Below are 18,243 nucleotides of genomic sequence, written 5' to 3' on the forward strand. Positions count from 1 at the left end.
GTTGTATTTTAAGTAGTGATAATCCAATGAGCTGCTCATCTTACCAGTTTTCCTAAAGCCTTTTAAACTTTGGCTTCTGTTTTACATATAGAAAGTCTGGATTGAGTGTAATGTTCTGTTTAATAGGTATACATTTAAATAAAAATCTCATTGGTGTTTATTTAAAGTGAATGCTATTATGCAATTGTTTCTTCTCTCTTTTCTGTCTTTCAAAAAACACTCTTAGCCTAAATTCTTGTTTTCTATAGCAAGCCTTAGCTTTTTGTTATAGACTGTCTTCTTTCTGATGATGAACTAAGAATATTTTCACTCCAGTGTGCTCTTGCTCTTTTGGAAACTTTCATCTACTTTTTCTTTTTCACCCCTTCCTTGTTTCATGGTTACTCTCTGTCTGTCAGAAGAATGACACGTGCCTCTCTAGTCAAATTAGTTACAGTGCTCTCTGACCACGTAGGCAGTGACAGGAGGCCTTGTGATGATCTGTGTGGGTTGATAAGCTGTTACACCATTATGGATTTCAGTGAACTAATTGTCTTCAAAGAATGAAATGCATGGGTGTCACTTCCTCATTAATATTTTCCTAAATTTACTTTGTTCTTTTAGAAATTCTTGATGAAGGAGATAGTGATTCGAACACAGACCAAGATGCTGGAAGTAGTGAAGAGGAGGAGGAGGAAGAGGAGGAAGAGGGAGAAGAAGATGAAGAAGGTAAAACTATAACCTGCTTAAATTGTACTATAAAATACTTTGAAATTAAATTCATTCTAAAGTAATTCTCCAAAACAGTGGTTCCCAATCTGTGGGGGTGGGGGATTCGCTACTGACATCTACTGGGTAAAGGCTAAGAATGCTGTTTAACATCCTGGAAGTCACAAGACTGCCCCCCAAAACAAACAAAGTATCATCCAGCTCAAAATGTCAGTATTGCCAAGTTGAAAAACCTTGCTCTAAAACTATTAAACGAGGAAATTCATTTTTAACATCATCATAATTTTAATTTGACGTTTTATGTCTTCGATTATAAACTATGAAAAAGGTGCATTCATGTTGAGTGCGTATGATTTATGTAACCGTGGCATTAATGTGACAGATGAGAATGACTAGATATTTGCTGTTCATTTAGGCAAAATAGACTTGGGAGGCTAAATTCTATATTTATACAAAAGTAGGCATGATGTTCTTCCTCTTCAGTTTTGATTACATTATATTTTACAGAAAAAATTAGCTCACTACTTTAGTTGAGTATCAGTTAAAACATCAGAACCTACCTATACTTACTGGTCATTATTTACAATGTATTACATATTTGAAAATGTTAAAACTATCTCTTTCCCTTTTAGGGCATAACGTATTTTAGTTCTGTCTTAGAGTATGATTGCTCTTCTGTGATGTATTTTATAAAAATAAGTTTAATTTTTTTCCATTGTCTTCCTTGTTTAAAACATCTTACTATCCGTGTACTACATTTTACTTTAGAATTTCTTTGTTTTATTTGAAAACACTGTTCAAATAAAACTGATTAAATATTTAACAGGAAAGTTTTCATGCATTAGAGAAGAGAAAATTTTGACAAATACACATATTTATATTGGACCCATCCAACTTGTCACAGTAATCCCAGTGTTCTCTGAAACTGTATTTCTACCCATAAGTTATAGTTCTTCCAGATTATGAACATACTGTTTAGAACTCTAGAAATAATGTTTAACCAGGCAATATTATGAGTGCAGCCTTTTATAGTGTCTAAATGAGCAGGTGACACAGAAACAAAAATAGCTTTTCCTGGCTTGGTTCTGGACTTCTTTGAGCTAACAAAAGGTATTAAAGTACTTTACGATATGATGGAAGACTTGAAACAGTTACTTTGAATTCTACAAATACTAATTTACACTATAGAAAAGAATATTGTTATTATTAAACTCGAGATTCTAAATGTATTTAGAAAATTATTATATAGAAATACATTTTCAGTTCTTCACATTTATTTTCGTAGGTGCATAATTTTGTTATGTTTCTTTCAGGACAAAAGGTGACTATTCATGACAAAACGGAAATTAATCTAGTCTCATTTCGTCGTACAATTTATCTTGCTATTCAGTCAAGGTAAGATAACCATAGCTAAGTTGATTCTTCTTTTTAATAGCAAATGAACAAGGAGATGGGAGTCTCACAATCTGATGAGAGAAAACTTGATACTATTTTAGGGATTCTCAAACTACCTGAGTCTCTGCCCCTATCTCAAGCCCAGGCTGATAGGTCCCTACTGTTGGTTCTTTGCTTCAAAAGCAAATTGTCTTTACTTATTTGAGAGATCTGTGTTACATAACTAAGTGTGTTTTTATTTGTTTTTAGCTATGTTATTTCTTATAGTTAGATATCACTGATAAAAACCTGAAAACAACTCTGTATTACAGAGCTAGCACAGTGTTTAATTGCATAGTGGAAATTTAATATTTTTTCTAATTTGTTTTCTAATTCTGGTTCTAAGGAGAGAAGTATTGTATGTTAACTCTTGGACACTGATTTGTTGTGCAAATGGAAATGTATAGAAATAGAAATTAGGTTTAGGAAGGTTTTTAGGACCCTTTGGAGCAATGTTAAGTAAGAACTACTATCATGTGAAAACAAAACCTTTTTCCCTTTGAAGGCTGTGAGTTTGGTTTTAAAGAAAAGTAAATGAAAATGTTAAATGTTTAGTATATCTGCTGTTTTGTATGTGAATCAATCTATTGATTTAGTGGGCCCAGTGTTTACATTTTACACCGGAGGAGGAATGTTTTCTCTGTTTTGCTTTGTTACTAGGTTTTGTATATTTCCATTTAGTATGATGTAATAGCAATAATGATTCATAAGTAGGAGTCATCTTGTTTTCATTCTGTCTGAAAGCTTTTTGGCTTAGATTCATATTCAAGAAGAAAAGTTAAACAGTTAACATTGGTTAGAAATTTTTTGGTTTATCCTTACCTATTGCTTTGCCTTTCACATGAAAGAAAAAAAAATATCTTTCTTTCATGCAGGATTAAAGTGGAAGATGAGGAATTATTGTGTTAGATAATTTAGAGTTTGACCTTTTATTTGTATGTCGTTTTTTAGAAATTCAACAGTAGTAAGTTGTAAACAACAGATTCATTGTTTTAATACTGCTGTTAACATGAACTTTGACGAGTTCCTGTGGAGCTCTTTGAATAATTATTTAAAAGCAACCTTTTTTTTTTAAAGCTGACCTAACCTTAATCTCTGGATCACAGAAAAAACTTGAAAATTAAAGCATTAAGACACAGTGACAGCCACTATTATGTAGTGATACCCATTGCAATAACTACTGCCTTATGTATTGGTATTAAGAGTCCTCAGCCTCTAAATACCTAGTAAAAATAATTTATATGACAAAGGTCAGTATACTTAAAAGCTCAAACAAAGTTTAGGAAAGAAACACAAAGACTGATAGAAAAGTATTTAAAGGATATGGTTGGGAGATTCATATAGTGGATTATAAAACATAAAAAGTATTAGTTATCAGACATCACTAATAAGTACTATTGCTCATTAAAATAACTGAAGTGGTTTATTTCATTAAAGCAACAGTACTCAGTACTAATGATTTTAGTGAGATGCACATAAACAATATTAATGGGAATTTAAATTGATAGGCTCTTTATGGGAAGCCTTTCAGTAACATGAATTAAGATCTAAGTGTCCATTCCATTTAACTGTTCTTTTTCATTATTATATTTCTTGAAGAAATGCATATCAATAGAGAATTATATACAGAATTATTCAGTGCAAAAAAAAGGAGACAATTTATTAAACACAAAATAATCAAAATGTCCAGTTTATGCCACCATTGAAAATGAGGCTGCCCCTGACTGGGTGGCTCAGTTGGTTGGAGCATTGTCCCATGCACCAGAAGGTGGTGGGTTTGAGTGTGGTAGGCAATGGATCGATGCTTCTCTCACATCTCTCTCTCTCTCTGTCTTTCCTCTCTCAAACAATAGACATATCCTCAGATGAGGATAAAAAAAGAAAAGAAAATTAGGCTAATGGGGCATTGTTATGGATATGGGCAGGGGGTCTGATATAATGTTAGGTGGGAAAAAACTGTAGAGTGTATAGGACTGTGACTGTACTATTATCTTTACTGGATAAATAGGACTATCTTAGAAATAATACATTAGAAAAGAAAATGTCATGTCTTTTTAAATACTTTTTGGCATTGGTGTGTTATTGACATTTATAAACTGTACTTTAATGTTTTAATCTTAGTGCTAAATATTGTTTAATATTATCTGTTATAAAAGTTCTTTCCTGATAAATAAATTTTCCTAAAATAAATTTTTTTCATTTTAGTTTTTTTAAGAAATTCTATTGCATTGTATCATTCTGGGTTATTACCCTGTTGTGCTTATGAAACCCTATAAGTAACAGAAGCTGAGAAATACAGATGAACTATAAAACTAAGTTCATAATTGTTACATTCTAGTGGGTAATTATTTTATACTGCTGTTATCAGAAGAATGAGGATTTGAACATTATACGAAAAGTGCAAATATATTAACATTATTAATCAGGTTCTCATTGAGTTTGATAATTCTCTTACATGAAGCAAATGGAAGATATTTTAAACACAATTTATATGAATGTTTTGTGAAAGCAAATTTTTTACTTGTAAGTGATTTTGCTTATTTGCTATTTTTATACTTAGTGTTTATAAAATGCACAAGCTTTGTGTTTGGGTGTGAATCAAGATAACTTGTAAAAATGGTGATTAAGCACTAGATGTCATGCTGGGCTCCTGGAGCATCTTCTGCCACTTCCTGAGTTGGATCAGAGAGAAGTGGAAATAATTTAGTAGTGTAATAAAAACTTCAGTCTACTTTTTGTGACTACAGATGTTCTATTCAGGACATTTTAAGTAAATGGAATCACATTATACCTGGTTTTTTGTGTCTGACCTTTTTCACTTAGTATAGCTTAAGGTTCATCCGTATTCTAGTCTATTATCAGTACTACCTTTCTTGTAGAGTTAAGAGCTATGTCTTTTTTATATACACAGTATAATAATATGAAATTATAATACAGTATTTAAAACAACTATTAAAGTAAGATTATTGTATATTATAAGAGTACTAAAATTTAACTATGCTGCAAGTTTTTAACCTAACTATTGTGAGCATTTTATCTCTACAGTTTAGATTTTGAAGAATGTGCTCACAAATTGCTGAAAATGGAGTTTCCTGAAAGCCAAACAGTAAGTTGATACTTTTTTTTCTATTAGGAAATATATTGGTTATAAAAGTGTTTAGGACAGTTAATAAGTTTCATGAATTGAAAATATAACTTAGTACTAAATATTTATTATTTAAATTTAGATTTCCTAAAATTTACAATAAATCAAAATTTAAAATAACTAAAATAAGTTAGAATTTAAAATAACTAAAACTCAGTAGTCTTGGCGTGTTTCATATATGCTACTCCTAGTGAATTAAATTGGCTACTTGAATGCGATGTGGGAAAAGGAGAAAGTCTCTGAATCACCACTTTACATAAATTTCTGAGTGGTTGCCTGTAAATCAAATTATGGCTTAAATATAATAGGAAATTTGTTCTTTAATGAATTACCTGGTCCTTCTACTTTATACACTAAAGCATTATTTGGGGGTAGAATTTATAAAGATCATCATACATGTTGTTACATTGCCTTAATTAATAATCTGTATCACTTTTTTATCCATTCATTCAACAAAATTTATTCAGCATATACCATATGTATATGTCAGGCACTATGCAAGGTGTCAAGTGTTCAGCGATCTATAAAGTACATATTAGACCCGTTTTAGCCCATAAGACTCATAGGTGTTTTTTAAAATATATTTTTATTGTTGAAAGTATTACAAATGTCCTCCTCTTTTCCTCCAGGGACTGATAGTCTTATAACTCAGTATACTTCACTGTTCAAAGTATCATAGAACTCTAATGCCAAGGATTGTAAAGACTGGATTAAATAGGTTATCTTGGGTGGGTTTTTCTAGTTGTATTCTTGTGTATGTTACGCGGTCCATCTAGACTTTAGATTGTTGGAACCTGAGCCAAGGCTTTTGGGGTTTTGTTTTTCACACTTTGCTTTACATGCACTAGACTGAGCACAGATGCTAAGCACAATAGGCTGTTTGGATTCTAGTTCTTCTAAAAGGCCTTGACTCTCTGAGCTAAGTTACTATTAGCTGTAAGTCCTTTGTTTTAAGGCTTTAAATATGATCCGTTACAGGGATTGGCAGACTATGTCCTAGACCATTGCCCATTTTTGTAAGTCAAGTTTTATTGGAATAAGCCATGCCCTTTGGTTGTGTATGGCTTCTTTTGCCCTATAGCAGCCAAACTGACTAGTTGAAACAGAGACCCGACTGTATGGCCTCTAAAACCTAAAATATTTACTGCCTGACCTTTTCCAAAAAACCTTTTCAGCCTTTGTTCCAAAATATAGATTTATTCTTGAAATGCCCTAATATGGAATTTTGAGAAGAATTCATTCTTCTCAAATTAAAAAAATTCTTTTTTCCCTCTTAAAGTTTATTAGTATATTAATAGTGTACCTGTGTGTACTCGAGGTGCACTTGATGTGTTTTCATTGGAAAGAAATAAATTTGTGAATTAACCTTTAAAATTATAGTTGAAACTGAAATTCTTATATGATGTTGTCACATTATTTGAGGAATATAATTAAGTCATTATAAATTTTATTAATATTAATCCAGAGGATAATATTAGGACTAACCTCAACATATTCGATAACACATGGAAGAATGTCTGAGTGCATCTATTTTATGCACTCAAAAGGACTTCTAAAACTGCTATAATATTTAATTAAAATGTTAAAATATTTAATTATTATAAGCCACAGGGAATAACTCTTGTAATTGCAGTTAGTCTAGGGAAGAAAGTAATTTGTTTTGTAACTAGCTCTGACTTTATTAGCAATGCTATCAGCATATTACCATGTTACACTGTTTACAACCTGATTAACTCTTATGTTATTGTAAAATACAGTGTTTGTAGGAAAGCCTTTTAATATGTAAAATTAACATAATAAGGCAGAAGTCAGAACGTCTCATTTTAAGTTTTTACTTATTAAATTAAATTATATTAAATTTTTACAAAGTTCATCTTTTTAAAACTTACACATTTATAAACATTTATTTAATAGAGGTAACTTGTGACCAATCTTTAAAAAAATAATAATCTAGCAGTATAAAGACATCTAAAAATTACCCTGTATTGTGAAGTAAGGCCTTTCCATAGCTTGTTTTATAAGTAGAATATCAGCTTCTAGAACAGCACTCTCCAAAAGAATTTTCTGCAGTGGTGGAAACATTCATATTCTACACTGTCCAGCACAGTACTCTTTTGTGGCTTTTGAGTACTTAAAGTGTGGCTAGTGTGATGGAGGAACTAAAATGTTAACTTTATATAATATTAAATAATTAAATTAAAATAGCTACATGTAGCTGCGGGCTACCCTCCTGGGCAGCAAGATTCTAGAGTGTGTTCTGTGCTTCTCTAGGGCCCCTTTCCTCTCCTTTGTACATAAATATATGCAGTAAATATATATTGACCTAATTTTTAAATGTTCACAATATTTACTTAGGTTGTATCCTGTGTTATTAAATATGACAAAATGTAAAAATTGCTAATTGAAAATATAAAGGTAAATTAAATAAAAGTAAAAATTAACTGAAAGAAGTATACATTATATTTCCTAAGCTTGCTTTCTGTTTATAGAAAGCAAATATATTATAGTTACTGTATTTGAAAAAAAATTATTTTAAACTTTTCAATAAGAAGTGTTTTGTAGAAAAAGATACTTAGTCAATTCTACAGCAGTGGTCAGAGAATGAATTTATGTATTTTTCATTTTGTCTCCATTGATTTGTCCATGTTGCCTGAGTTTCTTCATCTGTGAAATTGCTATAATCAATACATATTTCATTAGAATTATTTCAGGAGTTAATAAGTAATATTTGTTAATTACAAATCATTTGTGATATTTCCTGATCCTGATTTATTCTTGGATTTATTAGTTTAACAGAATTTTCACATTCTGGCATATGAATAGCTGATCAGACAATATATTATTCCAGCAGTTATATAATGATCCCATCTATTTGTATAGATTAAGCTGTAGACCGATCTATATGCATAACATTTATATTGAGGCTAGAAAATTCAGCCATAGAGGTCTTTTTCTTTGTTCTTCTAAATATATTTTTTTCTTTATCAACCAGAGTTTCATTTAAGTTAATATTGAAGCGTGTGCCTATTTGTTTTTCTGTAAAGACTCATCATGTTCTTCCTTTTCTATACTAAACTAAATACATTTCCTAATAATTGAGTTTAAGTCTTTGAAAGGTGTATAGCTAAATTGTTAGATATATTGGTGAGGTGTCATATTGGTGACCTGTATTTAAAAGAATTGTGTATGGAAGCTTTTTAGAATACAGTTTATTCAGTGTCTTTTTTGATGTTTCTGTTTCATATACTAGGTTCTCTTAAAGTGGTTCACACTTACATAAATTTAGAATTTTATAATTAATCTAATTAGCATGAATGATATATGGAAAGTGTCTGCCGGACTGAAGGCTTTTAAAAATTACAGTTAGCATAGATTAACTTGTTTTTAAATTTTGTCTTAATCACTAAAGTTCACAAAGTCCTAGAAGTTTTGTTTTTACGTATCCTTATTTAAAATTTTAGGCTGTCTCTATTATATTAATAAATTATCATACAACATGGATTCATCGTGTTTTGAATCATTGTTATTTTTCCAAATAGAAAGAACTCTGCAACATGATACTTGATTGCTGTGCTCAACAAAGAACATATGAGAAATTTTTTGGCTTATTAGCTGGGGTGAGTTCCAGCTTTCTTTTTCATGTTGGAATTTAATGGAATCACTAAGGCAGTTTTTAAGACAGCAGTGTGGTGATAGCCAAGAGGGAAAGAGTGTGGAGATAGGTGGAGGTGGGCAATGGAGGGGAAAATGGAGAAGGAAAGCTTGGGGCTGTGGGCACACATTGGAGTAGCAGATGATGTTTATTGAGTTGTACACCTCAAACCTGTATGGTTTTGTGAAACAATGTCACCCCAATACATATAATTTTAAAGAAAGAATATTGTGAATTAAAGTGTCTGCTCTGTGGTCTGGTCTAATATAATAATATATCTTTGCTAAAAGTAAATTGTTCTTCCCTTCCTCAGGTTTCCCACTCTGCACCTTCCTCCTTTCCCTCTTCATTTTTGTAGTCCTTTACCATTGCATAGCACTCTTCTGGAACTTTCGGAAATTCTTCATGCTTTGTAAAAATTTCCTAAAGAGAACAATTAAGTACTGTCTTTTCAAAGTCTGAAAGCAGCTCTGAAATCGTGCATGTTTAAGTAGAACAAATAGAGCACGAGCTAAAATAATTTTTAAATCCAAACTTTACCTACAGAGAAATATATTTGTATAGAATACAAATGTGTCTGTGATTTGTATAATTTTGTATAATTTGTACAGTTATGCTGTGTATAATTTTGTAGCATATACTCCTAGGTAGATAAGGATAATGTATATTCTTTTTTGAGCATCCCATCATATAGCACAAAAGGATACGATATACAAAATATTTATTTTTTATTCAGTAAATTTAGAAGGATTTAATATGTTCATAATGGTATAGATACTCAAATTTTTTTTATTTAATAGCGATTTTGCATGCTAAAGAAAGAGTACATGGAATCCTTTGAAAGTATATTCAAAGAACAATATGATACCATCCATCGCTTGGAAACAAACAAATTGAGAAATGTTGCGAAGATGTTTGCTCATCTTCTATACACTGACTCACTTCCATGGAGCGTAAGTAGATGGTGGTCACTGTTTATACACCCTTTCTAATCCCCTGTTAGTCTCCAATTTGTATTAAGTATAATATAGCCATACTTTTCCTGTGTAGGAAATGTACTTTAAAATGAAATGGGTAGAAACTTTTACTATAATAGCTACCTTTGAGATTGTGTTCATATAACATGGTATCAAAAAGCTAAGTGCATAAATATATGAGTGTAAGAAATACCATTCTGGATGATATTAAGCAATGGTTTTTAATAGTGATGGCTATGAGTATTTTCATGAAAATTATTATAGATTTTTGTCTTTGTAAATATACATGTGTGCACACATTAATATACACCCAGGTTTGGTAGTAATGCATTGCTGAGTTCCTGCTTGTTTCCTGAGGGACTGATTATCAATGCTTCCTCTAGTTAGGACATGAGAGAAATGTTTATTCTATCAAGACGTGTCCTTTTTAGCAGACATTGAATTTGGGTAAGCAATAGGGAGGAGTTTATGTAATCACAGAACAAGGAAAGGTGTTCTTAGTGAGGAAGTATGCACTGGATTAGAATCTGAAATGCACTCATTAAGCCGGCATTTATTGTACAACTACTGTTCATTCCACAACCAGTAGAAAGAAACTGCATTCAGGAGTAAACAAAGAAGATCCCATTGTGGACTGCCAGAACCTGATGGAAGAATGAAGCAGCACTGAGCTTAGAAACACTGCATAGATTTTTGTAATTTTTAAGTACTAAGTATGTCCTGCTACATTAATGGGCATTTTGTAAGCTAACCTAGGAGCCAAATCATAATAAACTTTTTTACTTCTTTTTTCCCTCTTTGGGAAAATGAAATTAAAGTTTTAAACAGTTGAAGCAAAGGGGCTCCTGGAACACATAACTCAACAAACTGGAGGTTGCTTTTGTTTTTGTGTATTGTAAAACACCTCTCCATGGAGCCTTACTATTCAGGGTAAGCCATCACTTTCTGTCTTTACCCTTATCGTGGATTACATGTGCTATAAAAAACTATAGCCTAATACTTAAGTTGCTTTTTGCCTCAAACCTTCATATGCCCAAATTTTGATGAGTGAGATTTAGGAGCTAGTAGCCTCTGCTTCAGCATTATATACTCAAGGTAATATATCCCTGCTGTAAAAAGCACGTTACTCAAGAAAGAGCATGAACTCTGTTTCTGTAGCATCTAACATTTTAAACATTAGCACAGAGAAGTAGTCTTAAACTTTTCCAAGAAATAGTACGTATCCCTCCATGGGGAGATAGAGATAATTCTGATTGAAGGTGAGACTAAATCATAATTTCAAGAGAAACTTTGAGTATAAATATTGGTCACTTTGTCTTGTCTTTTGAACAAAATTAAGTTGTCTTTTTTCATTTTAACTCTCAGGTTCTTGAATGTATAAGGCTGAGTGAAGAAACCACTACTTCCTCCAGTAGGATTTTTGTGAAAATATTTTTCCAAGAGCTGTGTGAATACATGGGTCTTCCGAAGCTTAACGCGAGATTAAAGGACGAGTACGTGTGTCGTAAGCACTTTTTACTCTGCCTGTCCTCAGGGCTTTGCTTCACTTCAGTGACCCGTCAACCCTCGGCGTAAAGCAAGAGTTAAGCCCCTAGACTTTCCTTCATTAGTTACCACTCTGAATTGCATGTTCTATGGCCCAGGACAACATGCAACTTTTAATGATGGTTTTTAGTTCAGTAGAGAAAACACAGGATTAATGCTTCTTTCAATTTAGTTAAAACCCAGAAAATGAGTATTTGTAGATTTATTTTCATTTTTACCCCAATTTTGAGCCTTAGAATGATAATTAACTTTTATTATCATGGACAATTATGAATATGTACACATGAATATGTAATGTAATTGTTCAGATTATTACATTGACCTAGGTCTTATCCCAGGACTATTATGTAATCTCCATTCCAGCTTTATCTGCTGTTTGTTCAGGTTGCCCATTGCCACTCCCAGTGGCTTCTACTCCATTCACACTACTGAAATCATCCTTGCAAATCTCCTAGTGACTACTGCCAAGTCAGGCAGCCTTTCTCAGTCCGCATGCCCCTTGACTTCTCGGCCTCCCTCACGCGGTTGACCACTTGCGCACTGTAGCTCCTCGCTGCTCATTCTCCCTTACTCTTCTCAGTCTCTCTCTTCTCCTCGGCCTGCCTCTCCAGTGTACACCAGAGGTCTGTCCTGGATTCTCATGCTCGCTCTCTGCTATTCCATCCGCTTCCCTGGGCTTTTTATACACTCATTTTTTTGTCCTTGCCTACTTTCCCAGGCTCACGTTGTAAAGCTCACTCCAGCGAGCTGCACTCCAGCCACACCAGCATTGCCCAGCTTAAGCAGGCCTGACTCATTCATGCCTCTTTACCTCTATTTCCAGAGTTAAGAATCCCTCTCTTGTTCTGTCCAGCAAACTCTTAATTATTCTTATTTGTCACCTTTTTCTGTGAAACAGTTTTTCCTGACTATGTTGGTTAGTCACTCACTATGGCACTCAAAACCACAGTATATTATTGGGGTTTTTTTGTTCCACTCCCTAGAAATAATAATTATGTGCAGTCAATAAACATGAATATATTAATAAATCATGAATAGACATGATTTCTCCCTTTTGTTGACTACTTTTCCCCCTCCCCCAGAGCTTTGCACAGTGCTGTGTATGTCTGCATGTATATATACAAAGAGGATTATTTTACTTTTCTGTATATACATTCACATATATATACATGTACATAGACATATGTTTGTATATGTTACATACATATATCTTCTGTGTGTGTGGTATGTGTATAAAATAGTTTTTTAAAAATCTCTGTTGTATAGTTATAGAAATCAAGTTTGGTAAATTATGAGAGAACCCTATTCATTTAATTTAGATACCATGTAGCCTAACCTAATAAATTATATAAATAATTTACTTGGTTGTATTTTATTTACTAATTTAATACATAGAAACTCTGAAAAGTGACTGTATAAGAACTTTGCCTTTAAATAGGGAACTTTATATTTAAGCAATCTGTTCTGTTCTCTTTTATTCATTTTCTCTTCTTTTTTTTTTTTAGAACCCTACAGCCATTCTTTGAAGGGTTATTACCCCGAGATAATCCCAGAAACACTCGGTTTGCCATCAACTTTTTTACTTCTATAGGTCTTGGAGGTTTAACGTAAGGATTATTTTCAGAATTTTATTTTCAACTTACAAAATTATGTCACAATTGCCTTCTAAGCAAAGTCTAACAGAGATCGTATTTTTAATTAGGGATGAATTGCGTGAGCATCTAAAAAATACACCAAAGGTCATCGTGGCACAGAAACCAGAAGTTGAGCCAGATAATTCCTCCCCTTCCTCCTCCTCTTCGGCGTCCTCCTCGGCAGAGTCTGGCTCCTCTGCTTCTGGCTCGGACAGCAGCGACAGCAGCTCGGAGTCTTCCAGCGAAGACAGCGATTCTTCATCCGCCAGTAGCCAGAGCTCTGCCTCAGGTACGAAGTTCATAGTCAGTCCTGCTCTTTTCTAACAAGTGTATTGCTGGTGATGTTTACAATGAGAGAAGTAAATAATATCGTTTTTTATTTTAGATTCAGTTGTTTAAAAGCCACGGTTAATAATAGAAGTGATCATTGACCACTGTTTCAGTCTGTAGTAAATTACAACATTTACAATGCTAAGATTACCTTTTGGAAGCCTTTTTGTAGAAATGAAGATATTTCATTGGCAAATATTTATTTGAGTGATGACTGAAATATCATTCATTATGTCTGTAATCTAGTTTACAGGAGCTTTCCTGATGTTTATGTTTTAAGAAATTTTGGTTTTTACTTTTAATAGTGATGCTTTATGGTAGTTATTGACATGTATCACACATTTAGTGGATATCTCATAAGTGTACAGCTATATAAAGAGAATGTGTTTTTTGCTAGAGTACCATAAAAATGATGTGTTCTTAGAGAGTCTCATCGAAGAGTTTGATTGGTGTATCTTACTGGTGACATTAACTTTGATGACTTAGTTAAGGTGATGTCTGTTGGATTTCTTCATGGAAAGATTTGTCTCTGTAAATTAGATCTTAAAGGGAGATACTTTGATGCTATGCAGATCTCCTCTTCTCTAACTTTCACTGTCCAGTTTTCACATCCATCTTTGGATCTTGTTTGGAACACTTATTACTGTTTTGGTGTTTGCCAAATGATGATTTTCCTGTTTTTCTCTTTTCTTCTACATTTAGTAATTGAACTTCCTCTGTAAAAAAGATTGTCCCTTCCTCCCATTTATTTAATATTTTATCAGTGTGGACTCATGGATGTTTATCTTATTCTGTGGGTTAAAGTCCAATACTATAATTTATTTTGTTGTTCAGATCATTCCAGCTTTGGCAATTAGGAGTTCCTTCAAGCTGACTCCTGCGTTCTTTGGACATATCGCTATCCTCTTCTTGGGCACTGCCTTCCTTTATAGTATCTCAGGTAGTTCAAGATCTTTATCGCCTTTAAGCAGAAGATTTTACATTTATATCCAGCCTTTCTAGTTGTTCTTCAGCAAGAGCAGGGTCTTCCATAGCCTTCTCCCTTCTACTTGGACCTGGAAGTGCTATAGTAGAGGATTTTTTCAACTGTGCCATTTTTCTGGAAAGGTCTTGTGTTTTTTTCTGCAGGGTCCGCTCTGCTTTCTTCCACCGTAGTATTTTAGTCTGAATTAGAAATAGTCTAAGTATGTAAGGTGCATGTTATTTCTACTTCTTTTTAATGCATATTTCAGAGAGGGAGCACCTTTCCCTGTAGCGTTAGAAGGTTGTAAACCTGGTCTTTTTTTTCTTATTCCCTGGCTTGTTACACTTCAAAGTGTTTTTACATACTATGTGGCAGCCAGAACGGTGACACTCTTGGTGTTTTATATTATTAGAGCAAGATTCCGTTTGTTCACAGGAAGTCTTTTTGAATTGAAATATGCTAACATTGTTCATTTAACATTCACCTCTTTTAATTCTAAAGAATTTGTTATTTCATGGTATGTGTTTTGAGAACAGATGATAACACAGCATGAATTGCTGCAGTAAGGAAGCTTGCGGTTCAAAATTAATTTGCCTCATCGTACAATTTCAGTAGAGTTTTTGGTCTTATTAATAAAATGTTAAATAACATAAAAGCAGAATGAACTTCCCCCAAATTGGAAAATTGTAAAGGAGACGCCAAAGAGAGAGATTGCATATTATTATGTAGCACAGGTTTTAGTGTCAGCGAAGCAGTGAGAGCGGTGTAGAGCAGGGTCAGAGAGGCATCAGTTTCACACAGAGCCAGATGGTTTCTGCTTGGGGAGCTGCGGCTCAGCTGACCTTTTTGACAGGAACCAGAGAAATAAGTCCTTAGTGACAAACCAACTGACTGTCACGGGTAGGCATTTGGCAGAGGAAAAACAGGTGGGTACCATGAGATTTGGGTGGAGGTAGGAAGAGGATAGGTGGTCTTCTACCCTCTTTTCTTTCTGTACACTTATGAATGCGACAGAAATATTGGTCATCTCAGCACCTTTGATTTATGTACCCAGAGTAAGTATACAGATAAAGCAATTACATTTGTATTATAGCTTAAAATGGTAAGCTATTTCACTGTAATTATGTAATATTTATATTTGTGATTATATCAGTAAAATAAATTGTTCAAGGCCTTTTTAGAAGAACTTTCTCAGAAAACAAGCCTTAGTGGCTCGTATAAAGCCTATGATTATATATCTTAACCTAGCTTCTCCCACTGGTATAGTTAATACTTCTCTAATAGCACTGGAGAGCAGAACTATTGTTTTAGTAGGAAGAGATTTTTATTTGAAATACATGTATTTGTGCTGTTAAGCAAACCCAGTCATCCCACTCCCTCTTGCCTTTAGGAAGTGATGTTGCTAGCATATGTGATTATTATATTTTGATTATGTACTAGAGCTGACATATCTTTCACATGGCATAATGCACATGGACTGGAATTTCTGTTTTTGAATAAAATTTGTAACTGGAAATGTACTATTTTAGTCACTTCATAAAAGATTTTACATTTGCTCTAGTTAAAGTTGCTGTTCACTGTTTTGAGTCTAAGGATCAAAGCAGTACTTTGGTAACTAATGTTGACATATCATATACTCTCAAATATTTTGTAAGATGTTCTGTCATTAGACTTTTCATTCAGTCAATTTAGCTTTGCATCCAGTTTACCTGAGTTAGTAAACCTACATTGTATTAATAAATGTGATTGTTAATTATGAAATTCAGATTAAAACTAAAGCTAACTATATTTCATTTTGCATGTGTAGCTAAAGCTGTAAGAAAGAAGGGACAAGGGAACATGAGAAGCAAAGAAGTAGATAAATTGATCAGGAAACAACAAACAAATGAGAGGAAACAAGAAGAAAGACGATCAGAGCAAAGGCACCAAGAAACAAGGACTGAAAGAGAAAGGAGGTCAGAAAAACTCAGAGATAAAAATTCAAGGGACCCAAATTGGAGAGACCCTGTTACAAAACACACTTCAGACAGAGGTGTTCCTTCTGAACGAAATAGCTACAGCAGAGTCATGAATGACAGAGACCGAGAAGTGCACCTAAATTTGGAAAATGACTATGGCGATCCGAAAAAGAAAAGAGGAGAGAGAAGAAATTCTTTTTCTGAAAATGAGCATAGGTACCGAAATAAGGACAGTGAAAATTTTAGAAGAAAAAACAGATCACAGTCCAGAGAAAAGGACAGAAAACACTCGGGCTCTCGGAGCGATGAAGATAGGCGTCAGAATGGTGCCGGGAGGCGACGGGGGACATCCAGCAGGTGCTCTGAGCAGCCCAGAGAGTCAAAGAAACACCAGGACCGGCGGAGAGGGAAGTCTCCAACAAAGCAAAAAAAGTAATTCCCCAAAATTACACAAACTGAACATGCCTTATATTCAGTTGAAACAAATTATTTTTTACATTGATTAATGAACTTTATAGAGAATTCTTGTATAAAGCACTGGTTTGTATTGTACATTTTAAAAATGTTTTCATTTTAACATGGTTTATATAATTGATACATCTCAAGGCCCTCCACATAAAATTATTTGAAGAGAACAGTTTCACCAGAGAGGGATGTACTTCTTGCATATATTTTGTTAATAAAATGATTAAATACTTACTGAATCAGTGATTTTTTTCATTGACCAAAATTTTGTTTCTGATAATGTTTCCAATTGTCATAGAACTGTTATAATTTAATTATTATGACCTTTTATTTGTAACTGGAGACCAAAATAAATGAACCATTTCAGGTTAACATTTTTGCTTTGTTAATGAGATGCTATGAACCTTTTTTAGGAGTCACATTTTTTTATAGAGGCATTATTTCAAGTTTCATGTTATGTCTTGAACAAAAAAGATATATATAATTTTTTTCACAAGTGTTTTGGTGAAGCTAGGTATATGTTAGTCTTTAAACAGATACACAGCTATATTATTTATAATTAGGACGTCTCACATTGACAACCATTCTTTCTGGACTTCTAGATTAATGTTTACTTGAAATTCTTTGTGACAAGTGCTTTTTCTCAGCGTTGACATTATATTATTGTTGGTGAATTAATGTTTTTAATTTTTAATTTGCATTAATATGTCATTGAAAAACATATAGTCATGAGAAATGTGAACAGCATAACTGTGAAATAATTTCAAGTTTTTATAAGAATTTTAAGAGTTTCCATCATTGTAACTCTCACCAATTATTTTGTGACCATATTATTTATTAATTTTGAAATAAAATGTCGCCTCTGAAATTTTAGGTTTACTGACCGACATTTAACCCTACCTACTAAGTAGACTCCTTTGCCTGTTCGCTTTAACAGTTTATAAAACCCCTTTTAGCCCATGCCTGGGTTCAAGAATAATGGGACCTCCCTTGTAATGTTTGGCTTGCAGGCATTCTCTGATTCAAAATGTTTTCTAGTTTTGTTTAAAAGCTTGAGTATAAGTAAAAATAAAGCCCATGTAAAGAAATACTCTCTCCTCCTCCAATCCTCCTGCCCCCCTAATCTACTTATTTGGATTTTTTGCTCCTTCCTAATTTACTTTTAATAAAGCAGTTAACAGAACACCTCTCTACCTTCAAGCAGAAGGATTAGAGTGTAAGCGACCCGTCGGGCCGCGGCGGAAGGTCGGGTCAGAGCTGGACTGTTGTGCCCTCGTGACGCGTGACGTGTTTCCACCGCATCGAATGCGAGGCGTTCATGTGCCACCTGCCAGTCAGGCAGGTTTTCACCTTAGTCCTTTTAATATGTGGACAAGAAATATGTTGCCTATATTTCCAAGTTTTTACTTTTTTAGGGCCAGCATTTCTAAA

General features: G+C 33.4%; 1 protein-coding gene across 3 annotated transcripts in view; it reads left to right on the forward strand.

Annotated features, from left to right (window-relative positions):
* Positions 1–17,680, forward strand: part of CWC22 (CWC22 spliceosome associated protein) — a 48,364-nt gene extending 30,684 nt beyond the window's left edge. For all 3 annotated transcript variants that reach the window (XM_016211096.2, XM_087819736.1, XM_087819737.1), the window contains 9 exons: positions 604–708; positions 2,022–2,103; positions 5,188–5,248; positions 8,827–8,904; positions 9,740–9,892; positions 11,282–11,409; positions 12,967–13,068; positions 13,164–13,384; positions 16,197–17,680. In XM_016211096.2, coding sequence (XP_016066582.2) covers positions 604–708; positions 2,022–2,103; positions 5,188–5,248; positions 8,827–8,904; positions 9,740–9,892; positions 11,282–11,409; positions 12,967–13,068; positions 13,164–13,384; positions 16,197–16,783 — 1,517 coding nt within the window. In that variant the 3' untranslated portion in view covers positions 16,784–17,680. The remainder of the gene's footprint in view (positions 1–603; positions 709–2,021; positions 2,104–5,187; positions 5,249–8,826; positions 8,905–9,739; positions 9,893–11,281; positions 11,410–12,966; positions 13,069–13,163; positions 13,385–16,196) is intronic.
* The last annotated feature ends 563 nt before the right edge of the window (positions 17,681–18,243 follow it).

The sequence above is a fragment of the Miniopterus natalensis genome, chromosome 8, assembly GCF_054644295.1.
Source record: "Miniopterus natalensis isolate mMinNat1 chromosome 8, mMinNat1.hap1, whole genome shotgun sequence".
NCBI classification, from domain to species: domain Eukaryota; kingdom Metazoa; phylum Chordata; class Mammalia; order Chiroptera; family Miniopteridae; genus Miniopterus; species Miniopterus natalensis.